The sequence below is a fragment of the Apteryx mantelli genome, chromosome 10 (genome assembly GCF_036417845.1).
Source record: "Apteryx mantelli isolate bAptMan1 chromosome 10, bAptMan1.hap1, whole genome shotgun sequence".
Lineage (NCBI taxonomy): Eukaryota > Metazoa > Chordata > Aves > Apterygiformes > Apterygidae > Apteryx > Apteryx mantelli.
In genome coordinates, this window is record NC_089987.1 from 22,875,877 (window position 1) to 22,898,446 (window position 22,570).

Consider the following 22,570-nt stretch of genomic DNA (forward strand, 5'->3'; position numbering starts at 1 on the left):
CCTTTTGGGGAGACCACCCCCAAAGCTGTTCAATTTTAGTAGTGCACAGGAAAAAGGGTGCTCGAGGTTCCACATCAGCCCTATAAATAGCAACTCCCATACCCCTGGATATGGCACTTACACTCTTCCCCCCAAAAACCAGATTGCTTGTGAACTGCAGGAGCTTTTAATCCAATCCCCACAAGCTGCAGACGCCCCAAACGCAGCGTGCACTTAACAGCACACACACATGCAGCTCTGGCTCACAGCAAGCTGCAGGTTCAAGTTCAGTGACTGTATTTCCCGCAGGCAGGAGCCACTTGATGCACCGGTGCCACACACACATGTCCCAAGCAGGAGAGATCCAGGCTTACACATTATACCCAGAACCAGGCTCTTCTTTTGTTTTCTGTTTGCAAAAACCCTCTATAACAAAAGCAGCTGTACGAGGGGGAAAGAAGATCATGGGCCAGCGACTGCCATGAGCGACAAGCTGTCCCTCCTGTCTTGAGGAAGAGGGGAGGACCCAGGCATCCTCGTTTCCAGAGCACGTTTTAAATCTGGTCTGTCCAGGATCTCATTGGTATGAGAAACCTTCAGAGCAGGACACAATCCTGCGCACTGCTCTTACAGCATCCTCTAGGTTTTGCCCAGAGCCTTACTATTGACAACAAAGAAGACTTCAGTTTGAGGCAGCAGCTACTACAGATCATATCGATAAGTCTCAAAGGAAGAAAACTGCAGGTACTGAGTGCAGTCAGACTCTCCACGTAAGGAAGGTACAAGGAGGTCCCCCGGCAGGGAGCTAAGGGTCAGGGTCTGAAAATGGGAAGGTGTAACCAAGCAGAGGAGAGAGGGAAAGGAGAAATGGTGTGGTCAGGAAAGCTTAGATTTGCTTTGATGTACCAGGCAAGTATTCCTTTCCCACACCGATCTAATGCATTTCCAGACTTGTAAGGCTCTTTCATGTTTTCTCCTTGAATACTTTGCTTGGGGCTGGAGGATTTCCAGCAGCACAGCAAAGGGAGCAGCACACTCAAGACACCCGTGTCCAGAAGGATGTGCAGAGCTGGCATGCCTCCGCTCATAACCTCAGCGCCGAACCGCCAACTTCCCTGGTCCCCGCTACAGCATATCTCAATAGCCAAACCCAAGGCCATAAAATCCAGTCCTGCTGGGCTCAGTTACCTGGAAGTTGCTCGTATTACGCTAAATAACGCTGCTGGTTTGTGAAGCCCAGGCGGGAGCAGAGCGCTGCCGACCTGGGCAGCTCTCACCAACGCCTGCACAGGCAGGTCAGCCCAAACAGCCCTCGCGGACAGGCTAGGCTAAGGCAGCCCACAAAACCCACTCGTGCCCGCTCTGCTGGCTCTGCTGCACGGGAGGGCAACTTCCACCCCGGCTTCTGGCCATGGCCAAAGACCGTTTCTGCAAAGTCGCTTGGTGTCAGCCCCACCACACTGCACAACGCACTCTGAGGGCCGCGCAGGAGAAGCTCAGACAGAGCAGCGTGCAGTAAATTCACAGCCAGCACCTTGCGTGCTAGGTCTCCTTCCCAGCTCCTCTGCGTGTTCGCTTTGGGACGTGCAGCTCGTGGTGCCTAACTCCGCAGGGCTCCAGGCTCTGCCCTGCTCAACGTCTTACCATATATCCCCATCACGAGAACGGCGCTCTCGTGACTGCACGGCACCCCCTTACCGCTGCCCGGATTGCAGAGCCTTCACATAGCTATTAGGAGAAGCCTCAGGTCACAGAAACGTAATCTCGCTGAGCAAAAAGTTGTAACTCGATAAAAGGCTGTTTGCAGGGCGGGTAGCCAGGGAGGGGTGAAAAATGCATTTCCTACTTCAGGATGCTCAAGACAGCTTTAGAAAAAATACCGCTGAGAAACCAAAACTGAAGTGTTTGAAGTGCAGGGAGCTGAGAGGTGAAGATTGTTTTTCCCACAGTGATACTTTAGGGGAGACCGTTTATTTAGCAGGACAGCGCTTGAAGCAAACGCCTGACGCCGGCATTTTAAAGGGGAGTTTGCAACAAGAGCTCTCTCCCTTAACTTTTCCTGCAAAAAGATTGAAAAGTGTCTAACCGTAATACGAGCCAGCAAACGCAAACACCACAAGGCTATTCCCAAAGAGTCATGAGAAGAGTCAGCAGCGCTGTATTTCCATCCGATCGCCAGCGGAAACTTGAAGAGTTTGATTTATGTCTGCTGTCTGTTTCTGTTGAGGCTCAGCAGAGCGCGGAGCAGCCAATTAAAAATGCAATCAAACAGCCAAAGCTCAGGTTGATGGCAAAGTCCCTGGACTGGTCTGGTCCTGGTGGCCGTCCCGGCGCGACGTGCAGAGACGTGGACGAGGCAGCGCTCACGGTCCCGTTGAGCGGCACGGCCGTCGCCCTGCCGCGCTGCCTGCGCCCATTTGCACCCGCTTCGCGGCAGCGCCCAGGCGCGGGAGCGTTTTGGCAAGTGAGCGCTCAAGGCAGGGCAGCGCCAGCAGCAAATCCAGGGGACGGTGATGAACGGCAGGGGACAGCAGCCACCTCCGCCGCCCCAGCTCGACCCAGACTAAGACCGCCACAGATTTCACATCCCACAAGAACACGCACAGAGGACAGGGAGAGTGAAAGAAGAGATCATTTGGACCATAACCTGCCACAGAGGAACGGGTGCCTCCTTCCCACTGGATCTGAGGATTCAAATTCCCTCTTGGTGCATTTGAAACCCCAAACTGTGCTTTTAAACTGCCATCTTCCAGAGAACGAATGCTAACTGTAGCACTGTGTTTCCTCTCAGCTGCAGGTAAGGTGATCTGGACAAGAATATTATATTACTGAGACAACACATGCCAAAACAAAGGTGCGTTTGTTCAAAGGCACAGATTACCCAGAGTGAAAATACAGCCACGCTCTACGTGTAATCATTACAGCTGTTCAGCATTGTTTAAAAGCAGGTTGAAAATAGAAACAGTCCAGACAACACCACATGCAACAGCTCTGCTTTTAAACCACGGCGCTCTGCAGGCCACGGTTTCTGCCGATTACTCAGTGCGGGTTACAGCTCTGGTTTGCATCTCCCAATCTGTAAAATGGGCAGAGCCTCAAAAGGCAGCATTGTTTGTCTTCCCGGTGTGGAGGGAGGGAAGGGGGAGATGAACAGCAGATGGAGGCCTGCTTTTAAAGCTGGAGAAGTTAATATTTATTGTTTGTTTCGTTAAGTAATCCCAAGATATCCAAACCCAGAGGTGCATCGAAACCCAAAAGGTAACAGCAGGCAGGAAGGACATCACACCTTGACCCCTATCAGATATTAAGGCCCCAACCTGGAAGCTGTCCAGGGGAAGGTCTGACCTTGAGGTTTCTCCCTGCTCAGGACTCCAACAATCATGTCTCTGATCCAGCCGTTGGACCCTCAGAGCTCCAAGGACTGCACTGCTACCGGGGCTGATCTTTCCTAGCAGCAGCGCAGCTAGCAGCCCTCCTGCCTAGTTCTTACGGCAGATCTGGGTTAACTCGCACTGGATAGCAAAGCAAGCTTTATTTCTTATTGCCTTCTTGCACAGCTTCCAGTGATGCCTATTGAAAGTCAAAAATATTGCACATCTTAGACACATCCCAAGTAAAGAACAGGCAGAGGCAGCAATTTTTATGCTATTCAAAGGGGCAGCTCTCCTGTCACAAGGGCACCAGCAGTGACGTGTACAGGACAAAGCCAGAAGACTTGTGGCCAAGCATGCAGGCATGAGACAGGTCAGCGGCTGAGCCGGAAGCACCGTCAGATCAGCCCTCTGGGGTGGTGCAATATCTCCCACATCTCACACTGGACACTCGCAAGGACCCTCTAGAGCAACTGGGTATCCAAAAGCCAGAATCACCTTTGAGATCAGATCCAGGCTGCAGTCTGCAGGACTATCAAACTCCAGGCTCCGACTCTGTCTTCTTCTTCCTTTGAATCACAGCTGGGTGCAGTTTGCCAGAACTTTCTGGGTAAGCACATCAAATGCAGATCACTCCTGGGGACGGAGCAGGGGAAGCAGACGCAGCCTGTGCTACTAACAGGCAGAAGCAACGGATTTAATAAGCAATTTACTGCGCTAAGTAGCCCAGAGATGAGAATTAAAGCAGTACCTGGAAGCAAATTTCAAAGTCAGCTACCAAGGTAGTTAACTGTTTTAGTCCATGCTGATTCAGAAACAGTGGCTCCTGAAAAGCACCATCCCTTCCCCCTGGCAGGCTACTACCCTCCTGCTCAATTTGGAGAAAGCTGGCCAGGGGTGCGGGAGCTGGGAGTAAGGCGGAGGGCAGGGGGACCAGAACACAGAGATGGCAACAACATGGAGACGACTTAGCCCTGTTTTCTCAGCAGAAGAAAGCGTGATGCTAAGGTTTGCGTGCCTCAGGGAACTTCTCTTATCCTTCGCCTCTGGGAACATTGAGACCGAATTCAAAAGGGAACACACAGTTGGCACACCCTCATTTCTTCAACAAGCCTTGGCTTTCTTGCCTACCTAACACGCAAGCAGTTATGTGCATCCCTAAGGAACATTTCCACCAGAGCGTGCCCCGAGTTTCTGAGCAGCACCCTGGTGGAGCAGTCCACCTTGCTAGCGCTCCTGAGAGCCACTCAAGGCAGTCAAGCGTTATCTGCAGCCATTAGTAAGCTTTCTTATGGGAAATGCTACCTTTAAACACGAAGACTCACTTTGGTGGCAATGAGAGGTGAGTTCAGTTGGGTCTCCAGGTCCTCTGCAAGAGGGCTTCCAGGAGGTAGATACTGGGGAGCTTCACCACGGTGGCCGTATGTGATCTCACTTAAGCGCAGCAGAGGTTCGCTCCCAAGCTCCCAGTGCTGGCTCAGCACGTCCTCGCCTCCCCCTTTCTCTGTTCCCCCGAGCTGCATGCGGCTAGCTCGGAGGGCTCCCGGATCAGATCCTGCAGCAGCCCCCACGCACTGCCGTTCACTCACTCGCTGCCCTACAGAGACGCCACACTGCAATGCCACACCGCGGCTCTGCCTTCAGGTTTTGCTTTGATTTGCAGGACCTCAGGGAAGGGAGCCAGGGCAGCTTGAGATCGAAAGGGACTGGACAACACTTCTCCAAACAGGCTGCCGTGCAAGACATTTCTCTTGCAAAGGCTCCCAACCGTCCAAACTTCCCATTTGCTCAAAAGCCCATCTGCCCTGGATTTGCAGGACATCGAGGAACTGGCTCACAACCTGTTTTCCATCATGTAACCTCTCCATGGACCTTGCAGCCCAGTCATGCCCCTCGGTCCGCAGTACCGCTCTGGTGCTGCTCAGCCTGCAGCCCCACGGGTTACCGCGCAGCGTAGCGGGATTGCTGCACACGCTGGCACGGCAGAACTGCAGGATCAGCTTTGGAGCATTTCTACGAAGCATGAGAGACAAGCAGAGAGAAGTGTTAAGAAAACTGTGGCTTAATTAATTGAAGTTTGCACCTCCCCCCTTCCCCTAAAGTGAGACTTTGCAGATTTGTAACCTGCCAGATCGGCTGCTAACATACCATACCACAAGCAGGGCTGATGAAACGCCACGGCTCTGCTGTCTTTTTTTTTTTTTTTAATTGGCATGGAGGAGTGAGCTGGGAGAGGAAAGATCCCTGCTCAGAGGAATGACAAAGTCAACCCTACATATCAGCTGTGACAAGAACAAATGGGAATTTTTGGCCCCCAGGAACATCAGAGCAGTGACACTAAGCATGGGCACAGCGTGTGGTCCCAACCTCTTCCTGTCAGCTGAGCTGTGAGTCTCCAGGGTAGATACACAATCGCATCCCAAACAATTTTTCTCCACTTTGCCTAACATGATTTTAAAAGGCTAAAAACTGAACTCACGGGCCAAGGAGTTCACAACTGCTATGGCAGAAAGCAACCACTGAATGTGCTGAACCTGGCCAAACCAGTAATAGCTGCAAGGAAGGAGAAAAGGAGGTTCAGCAGAAGATAAAGCCTTTTCATAACCCCCCCAACTGAATGCAAAGGCTGCAAAAAGCACACCTCCCCCTTGAAAGGGCTGATCTCCCTAAGACCTGAAGGTTAAGACTCTGGAGCTGCTGGAGGAGAACGGAGCTGCTGCTCTCCCAGAGCCCTGGCCCACCGGAGCCTTGGAGCTCGCCTTCCCATCTCTCCAGGTCGCAGCAAAAGGCTGCTGCTTGCAGCGATGCAGCCCGCCAGATCGCTGCATGACTGCTGCAAAGGGCACTGCCAGGTTTCTGCAATGCTCCTCTCCTCTTTCAGCTGCCTGCGAGAGTCGGTAGAAACAGCCTTCAAAAAGCACGTGGAAATTGCAGCAGCAAACTCCTACAACCACCGTGGATCCTCACTGCTTTCCATGTGACAGACCCAAGGTACCTCCTAAACAACTACAGCATCATCCTACATCCCAGGAGGCAGGGCCAACAAAACCTTTTCCAAGGGAAGCGTCACAGCCTGGGGCAGAGCCAGAAACCCGAATGTGCCTTTTGAACCGCCCGGGCCAGCCCCGGCTTCCCCCTTGGACGCCAGCTCCAGTGCAGCACAGCGCGCATCTCCCTCGCCTGCCGAGGTCTCGTGCAGCCCGGGCAGCTCCACGCGCTCACCTGTGGTTCACGCCGTTGGTACGCTCCGATCGCTCATGTGGCCGCGTCGTAAATCAAAAGAGACAGGCAATTAGGAATCTATATTAAGGCCCCTTATAAATATATATTGTACAGCTGTCTGGAACATTCAGACGATCCGCCGGCTTGATGGACTGAGCAGTCTCAAAACCTGCGATGGCCAAAGAAGTGTCCCCGAATTGCTCCGGGAGAGGCCCGACAGAATCAGACATTAGCTTGGGGTGGTTTTTTTTTTCTTGTTCACCAAACACCAAAATTCACCACTGTGGAACACACAAGTCCCACTAATTTAACCCTAATTGGTTTCAAACTGGTCTTAATTAAAACTGGTGTGGACTTGCTTAATGCCATTTAAAACAAATTTAAATGAGATTTGACTAAAATTGATTCCTTTCTGAAGCGAGCTAAATCTGCATAAGCTGTTTAAAGAATATCCACAGGGGCACTTGCAGCGGTTGAGCTAAAGTGATTTACCTCAACCCATAATTGAAGCAATTTCAGTGCAGACCAGAACTCGAAAATACGGGCGGTGTGGGGAGAAGTCTGCTTTGCTTTAACGCTTGCATCCGAGAGTGCCGTTAGCCAGGATCGGAGCTGCCCAAATGCTCCTCCGCAGAGTCAGCCCCGGACACGAAGCTCCCGGCACCCGTTCGTTAGGGCAGGGTGGCTGCCGGCCGAAACCAGCGGGTGGGAGCAATAGCAGCCGGGTGCTGTTGCCGACCGGCCCCGGTCCTGCCTTTCGCAGGGGTGGAAGAAGGGTGGGAGACGGCATCGGAGGCGCAAAGGCAGCCCACAGCCGGGACGTCGGGAGGAGGCAGCCATCCTCGCAGACCGCATCGAGGGGAGCAGACTTCACCCCGGTGCCGGCCTCGAGGAATACGGCCACGACTGGAGGAAGCGGATTAGGCGTTTGCGGGGATTATGTAGCTCTGGCTTTGCAAGGCGACACACAAGCTTGCTCTGAGCTGGCGCAGGCGGGGAGGAGAAGATCAGTGAAATTAAGAGCTTGGCAATCCTTCCCGTTACGGGGAGCGAGGCAGCCAAGGGCACCCACGCAGGGTCCGCGTGTAGGCCACAGCGGAGTGGATACCGCGTCTATACTGTCACGAAAAGGCTGCAAGGGCGGTATCTCGATCCTCAGCGATCCTCCTGCCACGGCACTGCTCAAGGACCCTGCAATCCTTAACGCATTTAACTGCAAGCCCTCCGTAGAGCGAGGAAGCGCCTTCATCCTCATCACCACCAGGGAGAGATTAAGTGACTTATGCAACATCGCACAGGAAGCGTGTAGCCCGAGATCGCTCCTTCCCTTGCGTGCACTGAACATCTTTCCTATCCAAGCGCCTTCCTCAGGGCCTCACGCTTCCAGCGCGGCCCTGTGAAGAAACTCCTTTGGCTCCTCCGTAAGCAGCCGGTCCAAATATTCCAGCAGACAGACCTGGTCGGGAGCGTTTAACACACGCAGAGCCCTGCTCCGGTGCTGTCGCCGGCGTGGGAGTCAGCGCCGACAGATGTTGCTGAGTGAAACCCAGTGTGGAGACATGAGAATCTGCAGAATGTCTCCCCCAAGCAGCCTTCCCCAGGATGTTTTGAATTTCAGCTTTTGCAAATACGACGCAGAGAAACCTCACAGAGCAGGATAAAAATAGAACCGTAAAAAAAAGGCAAAACCAAAAAACCCAGCGCGAGTCATAGTTAGAAACAGATGCAAACATGTCGGCAGCTCAGCTGGGCTCTGAGAAACGTCAGCTCCCCCCTCTCTGCACGGCAGGATGCTGCTGAGGAAATAACCCCCCTAAAACTACTGACCATGCACAAGTTTAGGGGTTGCGCTCAGCCTGTTTTTGCAGCACCCACATTGCTCCCTACGCAGGCAGGGCTGCTTGGGCACACAAACGCTTCTCCCCATCGCTCCTGGCTGCCCTTGGGAGCAGAGAGGTTACGGGTCAGTTAAACGCCTCGCAAAACAGCCGCGGTTTGCAGTTGCTGAGGTTTCGACGTCACAGCCGCGTTGCCGGAGGCGCAATGGGCAGTCCCAAAACTGGCAGGGGTGCAGTACAGCCTCACTCGCCAGGACGGCTTAGAGACACAGAGGCTCGAGGTGCCCAGGCCCTCCCGTGGCCTGCAGAGGGGCCTTGCCTCGGGTGTTGCAAGAGGTTTGGCACTGTCTCTAGGACAGAAGTATTTCTGCTTTCAGCAAGATCCATGCAAAACCTTCCTCCAGCCCTAAGCCCCCGCCGTACAGCTGCCGCAATTCCCCCAAGCCTTGCGCTTTGCTTTGCCGCGTTTTTGCAAACCGTTCGTGCTGAAGCGGCTACCAGACCTCCTCTCTGGAGTGCAACACACTGGCTTCCTCCCCACTCATCGCCCTGACCCCAGCGCAGCAGCCTGGTGAGCACATCACCCTCCCCAGCGAGAGCATCAGGAAGTTCTCGGGCCAGCAAAAAACGTGACCTCGCAGTCACCCGGTGATGTCAGACCTTGACAGCTACATCTCCTGCAGCTCGAGGAGAGGAAGCAGCGTGCAGGGGGAGATCTTCCCGTCTGAACGCATTGTGGAGAAGTGTGAGAACAGGGTTTTCCCTGGACTGAAGGTCAGAGCAGGGAAAGACATGGATGTATTTTGATGGCTTTTGCTGCACTGATCCTCTGGATCTCCCCACTCCAGGGCTGACAAGCAGGGACTCCACCTGTCCCTGCCCTGAATGAAGACAGTAGGCAATGATAGTGCTTATCTTACCTAGGAAATCCATTTGGGTCCACTATTGGATCATTTTTCTTTGTCAAGGTAAATCAATAAGCAAAAGTGCAGCAGGGGTATAGCTCAAACAAGGTACAGGAGAAGAAAACAGCCAGAAGAGCTGCAGGAAGGCTAGCTGTTAAAGTTTGGTGGTGAGCTTAAAGCGGGCCAAGGCTAGTATTGCTGTAGTAGAGGAAGGACCAGAGAAGGGATGCCGAAGTCTGCAGCTCTACATAGAAAGGTGAAGCACATGAAAGAATCAACCTGCAAGTAGGAATGAGAAGCAATGGACTTTTGGGGGGTATTTCTGATCTACACTGCAACCAAGAAAAATGGAAACAAGGTCACAGATTTGCACCTGAAGGAAAATCCCTTCCCACCCTTTTGAGCTCTATGCCAAACTTTCATCTCCCCTTCTCTACAACAGGGAAATATGAGAGCTTCTCAATACTTTATTCCCATGTATCAGTGTTTATTTTGCTAGTTTAACTGTGAAGCCTTTACCTTATTCCTCTCCTTACCTCCAAATTCTATGCTACATCTGGGGAAACTGAGGCAGTCCAGCAAAGCAACTGCATATGGGATGTTTGGCTGGAAGTCACAGGTATCTACACGATCAACATCTCCTTAACATATTTCAGTCTCTACAGACCAATAATCCAGGCCAGCACCACTGCTTTCAGTGGGGAATCCCCTGTCTTGTCATCTTTCTTTTCACAGTCAGTCTTAGGAGGGATCTAAGCCTGAAGGCATGCCAGATACATTACGGCTGCTATCTGGACAGCTGTATCTCCTGGGGTTTTCCATAGCATCCTATCAATGCCGTTCCAAAGTATTATCTTGGGCAGCATCCACTGGGAACACCATCACACAGCACTGTCAGATGCTGTGACCTCCTAATCCTCTTCTCTGTCCTCCACATTACACAGAAACCCCTCACCGTTGGGGGTCATCTCCTCCCCTCCCTTGTTCCACCTTGTCCACAACAGGTGAAGTTCTGCAGTACTAGCAACACCCTTTTCATCATGGCCTGATTAAACCAGCACCTGGAAATAACAAGATGTAACATCTAATAACACTTCATGGTGTTTCACAAGGACGTCTGAGACCCAAGCCCAATTTCAATCAGATTGGCCCTGTTCAGAAACTTCCCAGGCTGCATTAGCCAAAAAACAGAGAAAGGGTCTTTGCAAGGCCCAGAAGAGCATTTGCAGCCTGCTCCGTGCCAGATTTCAATGCTGCTAGGATTCTTCCAGAGCCTATCTCACATGGAAGCAGTCAAGCCCATAGTTTTCAACTCTGAAATCTGCAGACCCTCTAAAAATTTTCCCATCATTAGAAACCTTAAGTTTAGCAAACCTAAGCCAACTGACAACAGGCCAGCTTCTCTTTGCTACCCTTCACGGACCCCCGGCAGCCTATGGACTCTTACCCGGTGATTTCAGATGCCAACCTAACATTTTCGAAACTCTCTGGAGGTGGGACTTTGCCCTACACTGCCATCTCCACAGACGTATGAATTACACAGATTGAGAAGCCGGGTGACAGAGAAGTTGAAGTGAGTGTTTTGGCTCACTAGGAACAGAAACCCTCAAAAAATGTGCATGGGAAACCCCTGTAATAGCAATTCTCAAGTTTTTTCCAGGCTCTGGAGTCCTACAAGTTTTCCAGGGGGCATAGAGCAAGTTTAAACTCAACAGACTAGATTTCTCAGTCACTTTTAGCAGGCTCCTGAGGAATAATCCACGGACCCCTGGGATATCCATGGGCTATTGCTTGAAAGCAATGACCTAGAGCTTATTAGCACACCCACACATCAAGTCAGCCTCCCAGTAAACATCCTATACTGCCAAACGGTCAGAGGGTACGCCACTGTCCCCGAGACCTCCAGCAGGAAGCCAGGCAGGAGAGACTGGAGCAAGCTTGAGAGGAAAGTGCCTCCTGCAAAACAAAGGGCCATAACTGCTTCTCCTTACAAAACTTTGCAGGCAGGAAGGAAGAGATGTGTGCAAAGGAGTTAACCGTGTATGTGGCAGCAGATGGTGCCGGCACCCTTTTGGAGGGGGGCTCTCTCCTCCCATGCAGAACAGAGCTGGAACCTACACTGGAGGGCTCATACCTATATTATCCATGGCAACAACCTCTCAGGGGCCATTGGCTGGCTACTTGTCCGCTGAATTCTGCATGGCTGGCAAAACGTTCCCAAATAAAGCTGGATTCCCATCAGGGTGTTCCTGTGGAGAACCTCTTTGTGCAAACCAGATGGGTGCTTGTACCATCACCCCAAAAAGTGTGGGGAGCCCTCCCGCACTGCTCCCCAGGCACAGCCCCAGCCTCTCTCTTGCACGTCTTACTGCTGAGCTCATCACGGGACCTACTTGCCACTCTGGGGCGACTCTGGATTTACTGTCCTGACTCAGGAGACCACAGCACTTGTTTTGAGTGGGGATGAAGAGCATTTGGTGAGAGGGCTTGTTTTATCTGCCACATGGTATTTCAGTATCAGGTGCAGCTCTCTGTCTATCATCTTACAAGGCTTCCTCCTCTGGCTCCTGAGGGAGCAGTCCTTGTAGCTGGGCTGTGTATGTCAGCAGCATTTGCTGAGTCTGTATCCTTCTTCCCTGCAGGGAATGCCGTGAGTTACCATGCCAAGAAAACTGTGTCCCAAAGATCCAGATCAAGATGTATCACCAACCACGTGACATTCTCAGTTTGGAGCTTTCCCTTAGGTTTTGGCTTCAGTCCCTAAAGCAAGATACAAGATGCATTGCTAGCCATCCACCTCCTCATCACAGGTGGGCTGCTAAGGCCAGCAAGAACGAGTGGACACCCCAAGAGCAGTTCAGACATTTCGAATGTGAATTGTAATAAGTTGCCATGAGCAGAGTTCTTCAATGCATTGCGCTGTAAGTGCCCAACTCCCTTCAGCATCAGAAACACAAGTTTCATTCTAGTTTTCTCCAGCTAGGTCTCCACAGAGCCCTGGGAAAGGCAGGCAGAAGATAACTGAGCACAGACTCATGGAGCACACTACATTTAGCTGGCCAAGGTGAGAAATCACCCACTCTCCCCAGGGGCAGCCAAAGCAGGTCTTCTTCCACGCAGCTCTGGAGGAGGGAGGTTGGGGTTCGCACGCACCGCACAGCCCAGGCTCCTCGAGTCTCCATGGCTCATTGTGTTTGGAGAAGCCGTCGGAGGGCAGCTAACCTTACGTAACTGCAGAACAAAGCAGCTAAATAAAAACTCGAGCTGGGAACGAGCTGCGGAAGTGGGACACTGCTTTCCTGACTAATCAACGAACGTCTGAAGGAAACCAAACTCAATAGCAGGGAAACAACTGCATAAACACATCCTGAGGGGAAAAACGGAGAGAGCGGAAGTGGGGGGAAGACCACAACATGGCATGGGCCCCTTCCGCCTCCCCTGTAGCCCTCACCACTTGCCTTGGGTGGCAGAGTTTGGAGTACGAACAGTGATGGCGAGCGCACAATGAAAACCTGCTGCGAACTCAAGAGTTTTAAAGGGTGTCCATGTTCACTACGTACAAAGCCACCACCAACACACTCGCACAGGCCTTAGATCTGGGTGAGGAGCAGACCTGAGATTACTTGGCCAGCATAATTGTCTCTCCTCCCACTGACAACTCTGATGGCACATCAGTCGAAAGTGTGATGAAGGGAATGGAGCAATTTAACCTTGGGGAGAAGCGCTGGTACTATGCAACCTCCCTTCCCTACCAGTGCTAATGGTGCGATTGCATCCTGCTTCTGAGAGTACTACCAAAGTACTCTAAGTACTACTCAAAGTGCACTGCCTAGCTGCACAGAGAGGTTTGCTTGGGGAATATTCTTGTACGGTCCCAATACAAATCCAGGCACCCTTGCATTGGTGGAGCAGCACGGTTACTCAGCTCCTCGCAGGGTACACCTCCTCTTTGGTGGTCTCTGGCGTCAGGGCCTTGGGTGCCTCTTTTCTCCCTGGGAAAGGCTGTACTCACATACTCCTTGGTCTGCAGGGCAGCGTTTGGATTTGCTCTAACAGTACGTCATTACCCTGGGAACATGCACAGACATAGGAATTTCTACTAGCCACACTCCCACTTGGAAAAAACAAAACAAAACAAAACACAACCAAAACCCCCAAACAACAAAACCCGCCCTCCTCAAGAGCCTCCACTCTTCTAGCTGGAATCCAGGAGGGTCCTAGCCTAGTCATGACCCCTCACTCCTCTAAGAGCTGCAGCCAAGCAGCCGGCATTCAGTCACCAGACCTGGGTGAATGTGAAACCTGGGTGGTCAGAGTCAGACGGCAGAGGGGCCATATTCCTCCCTTATAAAAGAAAGTCCAAGGCAAATGAACATAACTGGCTCATTCTCCCCTCCCCAAAAGCATCTACTTTTGGGTGAAAGCCAACAATTTTGCAAAGCTCAGTCCCAAATAACTTCAAAAAAAACCAATCAATTTTCCAATGTGTTATAAGGAAGAGGAAACAGGGTGACAAAGTGAGAGCATATTACAACCGGCATGGCATTTCAGCCATTTCCACGCTGGGGCAACTGGAGCTCTGGCTACAGCAGATCTGCTAAATGTGGAGAGAGCCAGATTCTTTTCCAACATTACACTTGAATAACTGAAGCCAAGTTGCTCTTCCAGATAGCTAAAAGGGGCCACGGCAGCCGTTAGGATATACGCCATCCAGCATGCTATTTTTAGATAATCCACAAGGAAGGAAACCTCAGACAACCATCAGCATGATCTAAACTGCAGCTCTTCAGCTGTTTGGCCAGCTCTGCAGGAGCTGCTCCACCCACACCGTCTGACTTCTGACACCAGGAGGATCAATAACACTTGCAGAGCACTTCATTAGGTTGCCAGCACTGCAACCCCCGCCCCTCCATCAGAGAGGCCAGCCTGGCTACAGATAACAAGTGTGCAAGTGTGAGTCAGGTAGATTTGCAAAAAACAGCCCAAGAGATTCTCAAAACCTGAGCTGGTTTCTGATACGGACCCTTTCAAGCCCAGGGAGCGGCAAGTTATCTGTGACCTTCAGAGAAGAGAAAGTCCAGGGAGGACTGAGGGCAGCAGACTAAAAGCTCTCCATTGCTAGTGGTGATTTTGCAAGGCACCATGGTTACGTACGGTATGAGGAGAGACAGCCTTGGCTCTGCTCCAAGTTTACAGTCCAAAGCTGACACGAAACTTGTCTTTGGCCAGGAGGACCTGGCTTAGACAGTACAATAGGGAGGCTCTTAAATAGCAGCAGAGGAGAAGGGGCAGCCAACCAACTGCAAAGGATGAGCCACAGACAAGGGAAGGTGAAAAAAGTTCCCGATGTGCTGGAATGATTATGAAAGGCTTTTTCTTTTTTTTTTTCCCCCAAGTCCCCAAACAATAGAATTGTCCCTCTTCATCTCTCTTCACATCTTACCTGACACTCAGAGCAATGTAGCAGTTTATTCTTCATGTCCAGCACATGCAGCCTCAAACAGGCAACACGCTGCATCACAGGCACAGGCTAAAATCCTCTGCAGAGGCATCTATGTTTTGGGCACCTCAGCTTGCAGACAATATCTTGTCCCAAGCCACCCTCAGGTGCTCTGAGGACTTTTACAAGGAGAGAAGAGACTAGCACCCAAGGTCAGGGGCATTTTCAGTGATTCTGACCTTTTCATTCCTGGGGCACCTGAGACATGGATTCTGACTGTGACCAAAACCCAAAGAGGGAATAAGACACGAGCTAGAGAAAATAATAAAATAAAGACAGTCCCCTGTCCCGCTTCATGGCAGACTCCTTAATTGCCAAGCGATGCAGGGCTGGAATTGATATATTGATTTGTTAGTGCAAAAGAGAGGCCTTTCTTTCTGCCTGACCACATCTGACAGGTGCCACTTAGCATCAAGTGCAATGAAATAACTCGGAAGCAAGAGCATGCTTTGCAATTTAGATCATTGTCAGCGAGATGCAACACAGAGGCCACTTACCAGAGGAGCTCAGCTGGCTGGCTTTGACGGGAACGTGGAGCTCCACCTGGTTCGATCGTGCATCAGGGCCATCAGAGGGGCCGTGTCCCTCTGTCTGACCTGCAGGAGAAGAAGCGATCTCAGCCAGTACTTCTAGGTCCTTCAGGATAACCTGCAAAGAGACGGACGGTACAGGGTGAACAGGAACAAAGCGACGAGGAGGCAGGTGCAGGCAAAAAAAAAAATCATTGCTAGAGAGGGTGCGAATGAAAGGCCAGGGCCAAATCCCTGCACATCAAGAAAGCTGAAGGGAAAACAGGGCTACCTATGAATTTCAAAGCGTGAATTTCAAACAGTTGCAGAGGAGATGGGGCAGAAAACAGAAAAAGGGAAAAAACAAGAGCTTGTTCTGCAAGTCACAAGGGAGCACATGAATGTAAGGCCAAACTTATGCAATCAGCACCAGGGCTTGCTTCTCCCCTTTCCTACTTAAGGGAGATCCTCACTCCCCTTCATAACCAGAGAGCTGGGATAAACCCGACACGTTGAGATGCTCTCTGCGGCAGCAGTGGGGGTAACCTTCCCAAGCACGGGCCAGCACAAAGCTGTCTCGACGCACAGAGCGAAAGCTCAAACAGCTACGAACTGCAACCCGCTCTGAAGGATGGTGACTGCTGTCAAACAGCCAGTAGTTGCTCTCAGCTGATGAGCACCCAGAAGAGCCTCCCTAGCACTAAGTGCAGCCCACCAGGTGGAAAGGATTGTGGCAATTTTGGGCTTCAACCAGCAGCAGCTTGATTATCTGCCTCTCCACATTCCCCCATGGTCCTGCACAAGGCCTACCTGCTCGGGCCACAGTCCCAGCTCACCCAAGCCTGCCTGACGAGGGCCAGGGGACACGTTCGGGGAGGTGTTCAAGACCAGAACACCCTGCCACTCAGCAGTCTTCAGCTCAGGACTTTGAGGCAGAGTTGGCATCTGTATTTAATAGCTCTTTCCTTCTAGAACAAGTTAAATGAGTCTATGCTACCTATATATAGCATTTCTGGGGAAGTTATTACAGGGTGTTTTTTTCCCAACTCTTCTCGTGTCTGAAGCTATTTTGGGTCCATCTTCATCTAAGTGTCCTTGGGTCTACATGTTTCATTAGCCCTCCCTGACCGTCTGAGTGTACCAGGCATACGTGGAGCAGACAGGCTGTCAAAAAGGGCTGATTGCCATGTCTAACCCATCAGCATTTAGTATAACACATTCCTGAACACCCCTTTCCCACCAGCACAACATTGCAGACTTTTTATGCATTCTTGCACAACCTTGGGCATCTTTCCAAGGAGCTGCAATTCCTGCAGTTATCTGGGAATTTTAGCTTTAGAGCCATCAAAGAAACCTCCCTGTCAAACAAAAAAAAGCAAAGTATGTCTTTTTGGGTTGTGGAGAACTTGAAAATGTGACCCCTAAGAATGTGAATGATAGAAACCCCCAGTTTTCTCCGTTGTACAGATATTTTAAGACACTGAAAGCAATGCAGGATTTTGTCATTCCAATTGATTTGTAAGCCCCCAGCAGTCTCTGAGCTCGCAGGACGGGCAGTTCTGTGCCCAAGTGTTAGAGGGCACCAGCAGGACGGAAACACCCAAGCTCTACAGAGAGAAAGAGGCTCCTGGCACGCAGAAGCAGGAAAGAGGGCAGCTCCGCTGGGCCCCTGCCAGGGTGTCACCCTCTTTCAGGTCTCTGGCCCTGCTCCCCCAAGCAGGCCAGCCTCACACTCCAGGCAGAGCTTCTCCGAGCTGTGTTATTTCAGCTTGATTCAACCATCACCAGCTGTGAGGAGCACAGGCAGGAGATAAATTGAGCTGATTTAGCGAGTGCATGAGTGGCAGTTACTCTCTGATTACAGCCTGTGTTTCCTTTTACAAAAGCCATAACAACAGCCTTGGCTAGAGGGGAACACAGCTGACAAGGTACAAGTCCACCCACACCCAGCAAGAGCCATGGCCTGGGAGCAGCTCGGCTCTCCCATGGCCCTGGCAGGCAGGGAGCCATGCAAGAACCGCTCTGCTGCCGGCTCGCCAGGAGGCCCAGAACACGAGGAGCCCTGCAACTGGACCGCCACCTTGCCAAACATACCACCACTTCGGATAAACTCTTATTGCCCGGTTATATCCTCTCACTCTCTCATGCAAACACCTTTTCTGCATCAGGAATACTGCGAGGGAGGGCAGATACACCTAGCGGCTGCTGCGGCTGCAGAGCTGGCTGCGGGGAAAGGCTGGAAAGAGCCTACGAACCTTCAGCGCCAGCAGCTCTGCAAGCTGATAAACAAGAGGCTCCAACACACTTGGGAAGCCCCTATGCATACAAACATTATTAAGTCACAACCTGCAGCTCCCCCGGGGAGGAAATAAAAGACAACAACAACCTTTGCAATAAGGAGCCACACCACTGCCCCCGAGGACAGGAAGAATATGGTCCAGCTCCTTTAGCCTACGGCACTTGCACGGCACCGTCAAGGATGGGAGCTCATTGCCATCTTCAGCTCTCCTCCTCTTATAGGGAAGGGAGGCCATGATCTGGCTCAGCTCGTGTCCGTGGGAAGCAGAGAGAAGGTCTGGCAGCTCTCAGTTTGGTGGCGATCCTTGCAGAGGAAAGAACTCATTCCTATTTTTCCTCCTGCTTATGCAGGTTAAAATGAGGCTGACTGTGTTTCACGTAAAGTAGAATAACCCTCTGAGCAGAAGAACTTATGATGTCTGGTTTCCTGAGAGTCACACTTACGTAGATTCTCTGGTGTCTAATCAAATGGTTCAGTTGAATTTGCAGCCTTCAAATAGGGGAAGGCGCTAATTTGAGTCTCAAGTTCTCACAGCTGGGTAAATAACATACTTGGAGATTTCCAAGCCTCATCCTATTTGGCTAAAACTGGCAAAGAGACACAAAACTTATCAGCAGCATGGGAATGAGAAGAGGGACACAGACAGTTCTCATAGCCTCACTGTTTGGAAACTAGTCTAATAATTGATTCCTTCGAGGAGGAGGAATTTGAGAAAAAGAATCACTTTCAGTCTCACAGTAAATTATGCTTGGGCGTCTGTGTTTCAATACGTTCTCTGCGTCCCAGGCAGAACGTGGGCCTGCAGTAATAACGGCAGTATAAGCTACCTGGAGCAACAAAGCCAGCACGATTTTCTCGCGGATGCAGAGAAGGTGGTGCAGGGCGAGAACGCGGCCAGGTCACAACACTGCTTGCTCGCAGTTGCTTGTAGCACGCGGCGCCATCCTCGAGCCTGGCCAACAGTACGTATTAGCAGAGCCTCATATAGGACAAGGCTTGGCTATAGGGGAAGGTAGGTGGGCGACAGCTAGGATGTGAGCTCTCAACACGCAGGCTGCTAGGCAGCTCCTTGCTTCCCAAGAGGAAGAAGGTGCTTTACCCACCCCGTAATAACGGTGCCCCCAGAGCAACTTGCAGGCTGTAAATGCAGGCGCTTGCTCCCTCCCTGTGCAGCAACCTCTCCTTGGGGAATACATGGAGGCAACATGGCTAGCTCTGAATTCGGGCACGTGGTCCCCCGTAACCACAACATAGGCCAGCTCTGAACACCGCAGTGGCTCTAGGGAAGCAGGGCAGCCTGCTTCCCAGCTCCTACACAGGCAGTGAGGTGCTCTCCGGGTGCAGATCCTCTAGTCTGGCACCAGGAAAGGACAAGCAAAGCTCACCCTTCCAGAGAGCATGCTGACCCCCGGGCAAGTAGCCATGTTGATGAAGGCAGGAACACAGCTTGGAGGTGTGAGGAGACAAATAGCTGCTCTGCGGACACAACTGTTTTGTGCTACTTATTTGTAGTACCCAGCACACACGCCAGCACAACCAGGAGGACACGTTCTACTGGGCCAAGGCTGTATCGACACATGGCTGATTTACGGCATGAACCAACCATTGTATGATTGCCACTCTGCTGTATTCCCTGCTGCCGTGATCACCCTCCTGCACTCCATCCCAAAGCATACCCCCCAAAGGTGCACTCGCTCCAGCAAACAGCACAGAAAGGGAGACACGGATCTGAGCGCAAGTGCTTTACTTGGATGACTGCAGTAGCTGCCTGGAGTAGCAAGAGCAGAAGCGGACTCAGGATGCTGAACAACCACATTTCTCTGCAGAACATCGCTACTCAGAGAGCCCTGCCTCGTCTGGGTCTTGTCCAAACACCAGAAGAGCTCAGCCAGCATCAGGATCAGTTAACACTGGCACAGGCTGGTGCTGCTCTGCGGGATGAGGGCACAAACCATTACAAGTGCTCAGACCAAGTTGGGAATTACGGCGCCAGGAGAACTATAGTCCAACGCAGGTGCCATATACCTCATAGCCCTGGCACTGTCTGACTCTGGTCTGGCCCCATCCCACTGAATTAAAGCCATTTTTCACTGGCTGCACAAACGTGCACATTGCTGTAGCGTGTACAGGGGCAAAGGCAGGAACCGGTCAGGAACACAGGTCAGACTCAGCCCCCGACCGCTAACCAAAGCGCTGCTGCTGAAGGTGCCTTCCATCCAGTCGAGCACAGGCAGGATTTCAAAACACAAGCAGCTGCTGCAGCATCAGAGAACAGGAGCAAGACACTGGGCTGAGCACTAAAATCACGCCTGTTGTCTCCCAAAGCATTAAGAGCCACATCCTATCCTGTGGGGTCAGATCCTTAATCCACTAGGGAGCCAAACTCCCAGCACCTCATGCCGAGCCCCATCTCAGTGATGCTCCCAAGCCTTGGGTGCACATCAGCAGGCACCCAGACCTTGCGACTGCACCCAAGGGTGCTGTCCTTGGGTGCAGGACAGCAGCAAGATGCAAGCAGCCACCTCACGTGTGATGATGGGACCTGCTTCCGGGCACGGCTGGGGACTCTCTAGCTTTACAGTGGTTAAGGGGTAGGGTGTCCCCCCAACCTGGCTACGGGGGTTACAGGCAGGAGGCAGAAAAAACACATGGGCTGGATTTCTCAATTGGGAAAACGTGGAAGAAATAGGAACCAGGAGGGAAGGGTGCGGAGTACCCAGAGGAAGGAGGAGGAGCAGGCAGCCACAAAGACCTGGGTTTTACCCGTCCGTGGGAAAGAGGCCGGGAAGCCTGTCTTGTGCTGCTGCTTCCCCGCACGGCTCTCTGCGCGCTCCAGAGGCAGTTCCCAGCCTCCGGAGCAGCAGCGAGGGACGGAGGAGAGCCCGGGGCGTTTGGTATGCACTGCACATCCCTGCGCAAAGCAAATCTGGAGCGCTTGCTTTCTTTGTGCGAGCGAGAATGGAGAGAGGAGGTTATAAGAAAGCAATATCCTGCAGGAGCCCGAGCGCCTGCGATTGCCATGGCAACGGGCCGGCTGCCGGGGAGGAGTATTAGCCGGTCCCATCCGTCAGGAGCTCAGCTGCCGTCAAAATTGACATTAGGGGAAGCAAAAGAGCCGGAGCCATTTCTATCCCCTGGGCAAGGGCACGCGGACGTTGAACTCTAGGTCCCTGCACCCAGGAGAGCCACGTGATGGACGTGGAGGTGAAGCACTAGAGCCCCGAGGGATCCACTCGGGGAATTTCTAGATGCTTTGCATCCTTTCCAGCGAAGATTACTGGAGGATGAGCGCCGCTTTGCTTCTCTGGGATCCGCGCAACCCTTCCTCTAGACTGGGGATTATAAACGCCGATGTCAAAGCAGCATCACCCTAGCGCTCGCAGCCATGGCCCCGGGGCACGGCTAGCAGAGGCCGCAGCGCCGTCAGGACAGACCCGTAACACGAGGAGGCAAGACTGTGGCAGAGAAGCCCCGTCGTGGTGGAAATCCTGCTGAACTGGTTGTCTCTTGCTTAAATAGAAGTCCTCTGGCCAGCCACGAGAGCGAATGCCAGGGCCCTCGCTGCCGAGGTCAGCGGGGAGCCTCTGCACGCACCAGCTTTCCCCGTGCCCCGCTTGGCACGTGGTGCTCGGTCCAGCCCCAGCTCTCCCTCCCACATTTCAGGTCCAGGCAACGGTCCCTGCCTCCCGAGCTGGACCTCTCCACCTCGGCACCCCGCTCAGGCGAGGGGGACCTCCAGCGGGCACAGGACGGCGGGGACAGACCTGGCACGGGGCCGCTGCTCCCCTCTCCTCGCAGGAGAGGTGCCTCCCTTGCCCGTCTTCTATACGAACATAACCCCGAGAGCAAGACCAGAAAAGGAGCCACTGAGCTACTTAACAGATTTTCCCAGTCCTAGTCCCAGACCAATTTTCATGAAAAGGTTTCCAAGAGGTGATGAAATTTAGGGTGGTGCATTCCCTGCTCCGGGCTAAAGCCATGCTTATTAGCGTTAACTGGAACTAGCATCGAAAGGAGAACAAGCCTCGCAGGAAATGCCGTTTTATAACCAGGCCAAGCCGTACGGACGGACAGGGCGAACCTTCTGCCGACGTTTAAAGCTGGCGTCTCCTATTCGCGCGGCCCGGCGCTGGGGGATTGCTGCAGCGTACTCCGGAGGAAAGCTTACTCTTCCGCCTGGCTGCAGACGGCCCCGGGGACAAGAAGTCGATTATAAGACAGGACGGTTGTTATAAACACGGAGCTACGTCTCCGCGAGTAGTAAAGATCTCTCTCTCTGCACTGCCTCCAGAGCACCGATTTTTTTGAGGCCACAGAAACCAGGGATTTGTAGGTCCCTTCTGTTATCCAGATCTAGGTCAGGTTAATTTGCCTCTTGTTCTGGCTGAACCGATCTAATACCAGCTTCATTGCCTTCCGAGTAGGCTCTTTGAGGCAGCGCGCGGAGGAAAAGCAGCCCCGGCTTTTCTCTTTCCTCTTAAAAAAAAAAAAAAAAAGGCTTCACCCTTCCCTCCGAAGTAACGAGCCGTGACATGTCAGCCATTCCCCGGTGAGGCAGCGGCACATCCCGCCGCCCCGGCGAGCAAGGGCAAGCGGGTAATCCCGCAGCGCGAGGGGTCCCGCCGGCCGCTTCCCAGCTCATCGGGCCCACGGAGGATGGGGAAGAGAGATGCTGCTGCAGCCCGGCGGCTTGCCGAGACGCACGAGATGGAGGAGGCCGGCCGCTGCGCAAGCCTTTGCTTCCGGCCAAAATGAGCCCGTGTCCCCCACGAAGGGAAAGACGAAAGCCCGTTGCCATCCCGCCCTCTCTCCAGCCCCGCTTGCCGGCACGGTGTTACCTGCGCCGTGTAAAACCCACGGGCACAGGCTAAATCACGCAGAAGGAACCGGGCTGACCCGGGACATGACGTTCCCCAAAGGATTCTTGCTTAGCCCAGAAAACAGCGG

The 22,570-nt window shown here is 52.5% G+C and overlaps 1 protein-coding gene across 1 annotated transcript in view; it reads right to left on the reverse strand.

Annotated features, from left to right (window-relative positions):
- VAC14 (VAC14 component of PIKFYVE complex) overlaps positions 1-22,570 on the reverse strand; it is a 107,461-nt gene that overhangs the window by 47,678 nt on the left and 37,213 nt on the right. Inside the window, exon 13 of the mRNA XM_067302708.1 lies at positions 15,313-15,463. Within this exon, the coding sequence (XP_067158809.1) occupies positions 15,313-15,463 (151 nt within the window). The remainder of the gene's footprint in view (positions 1-15,312; positions 15,464-22,570) is intronic.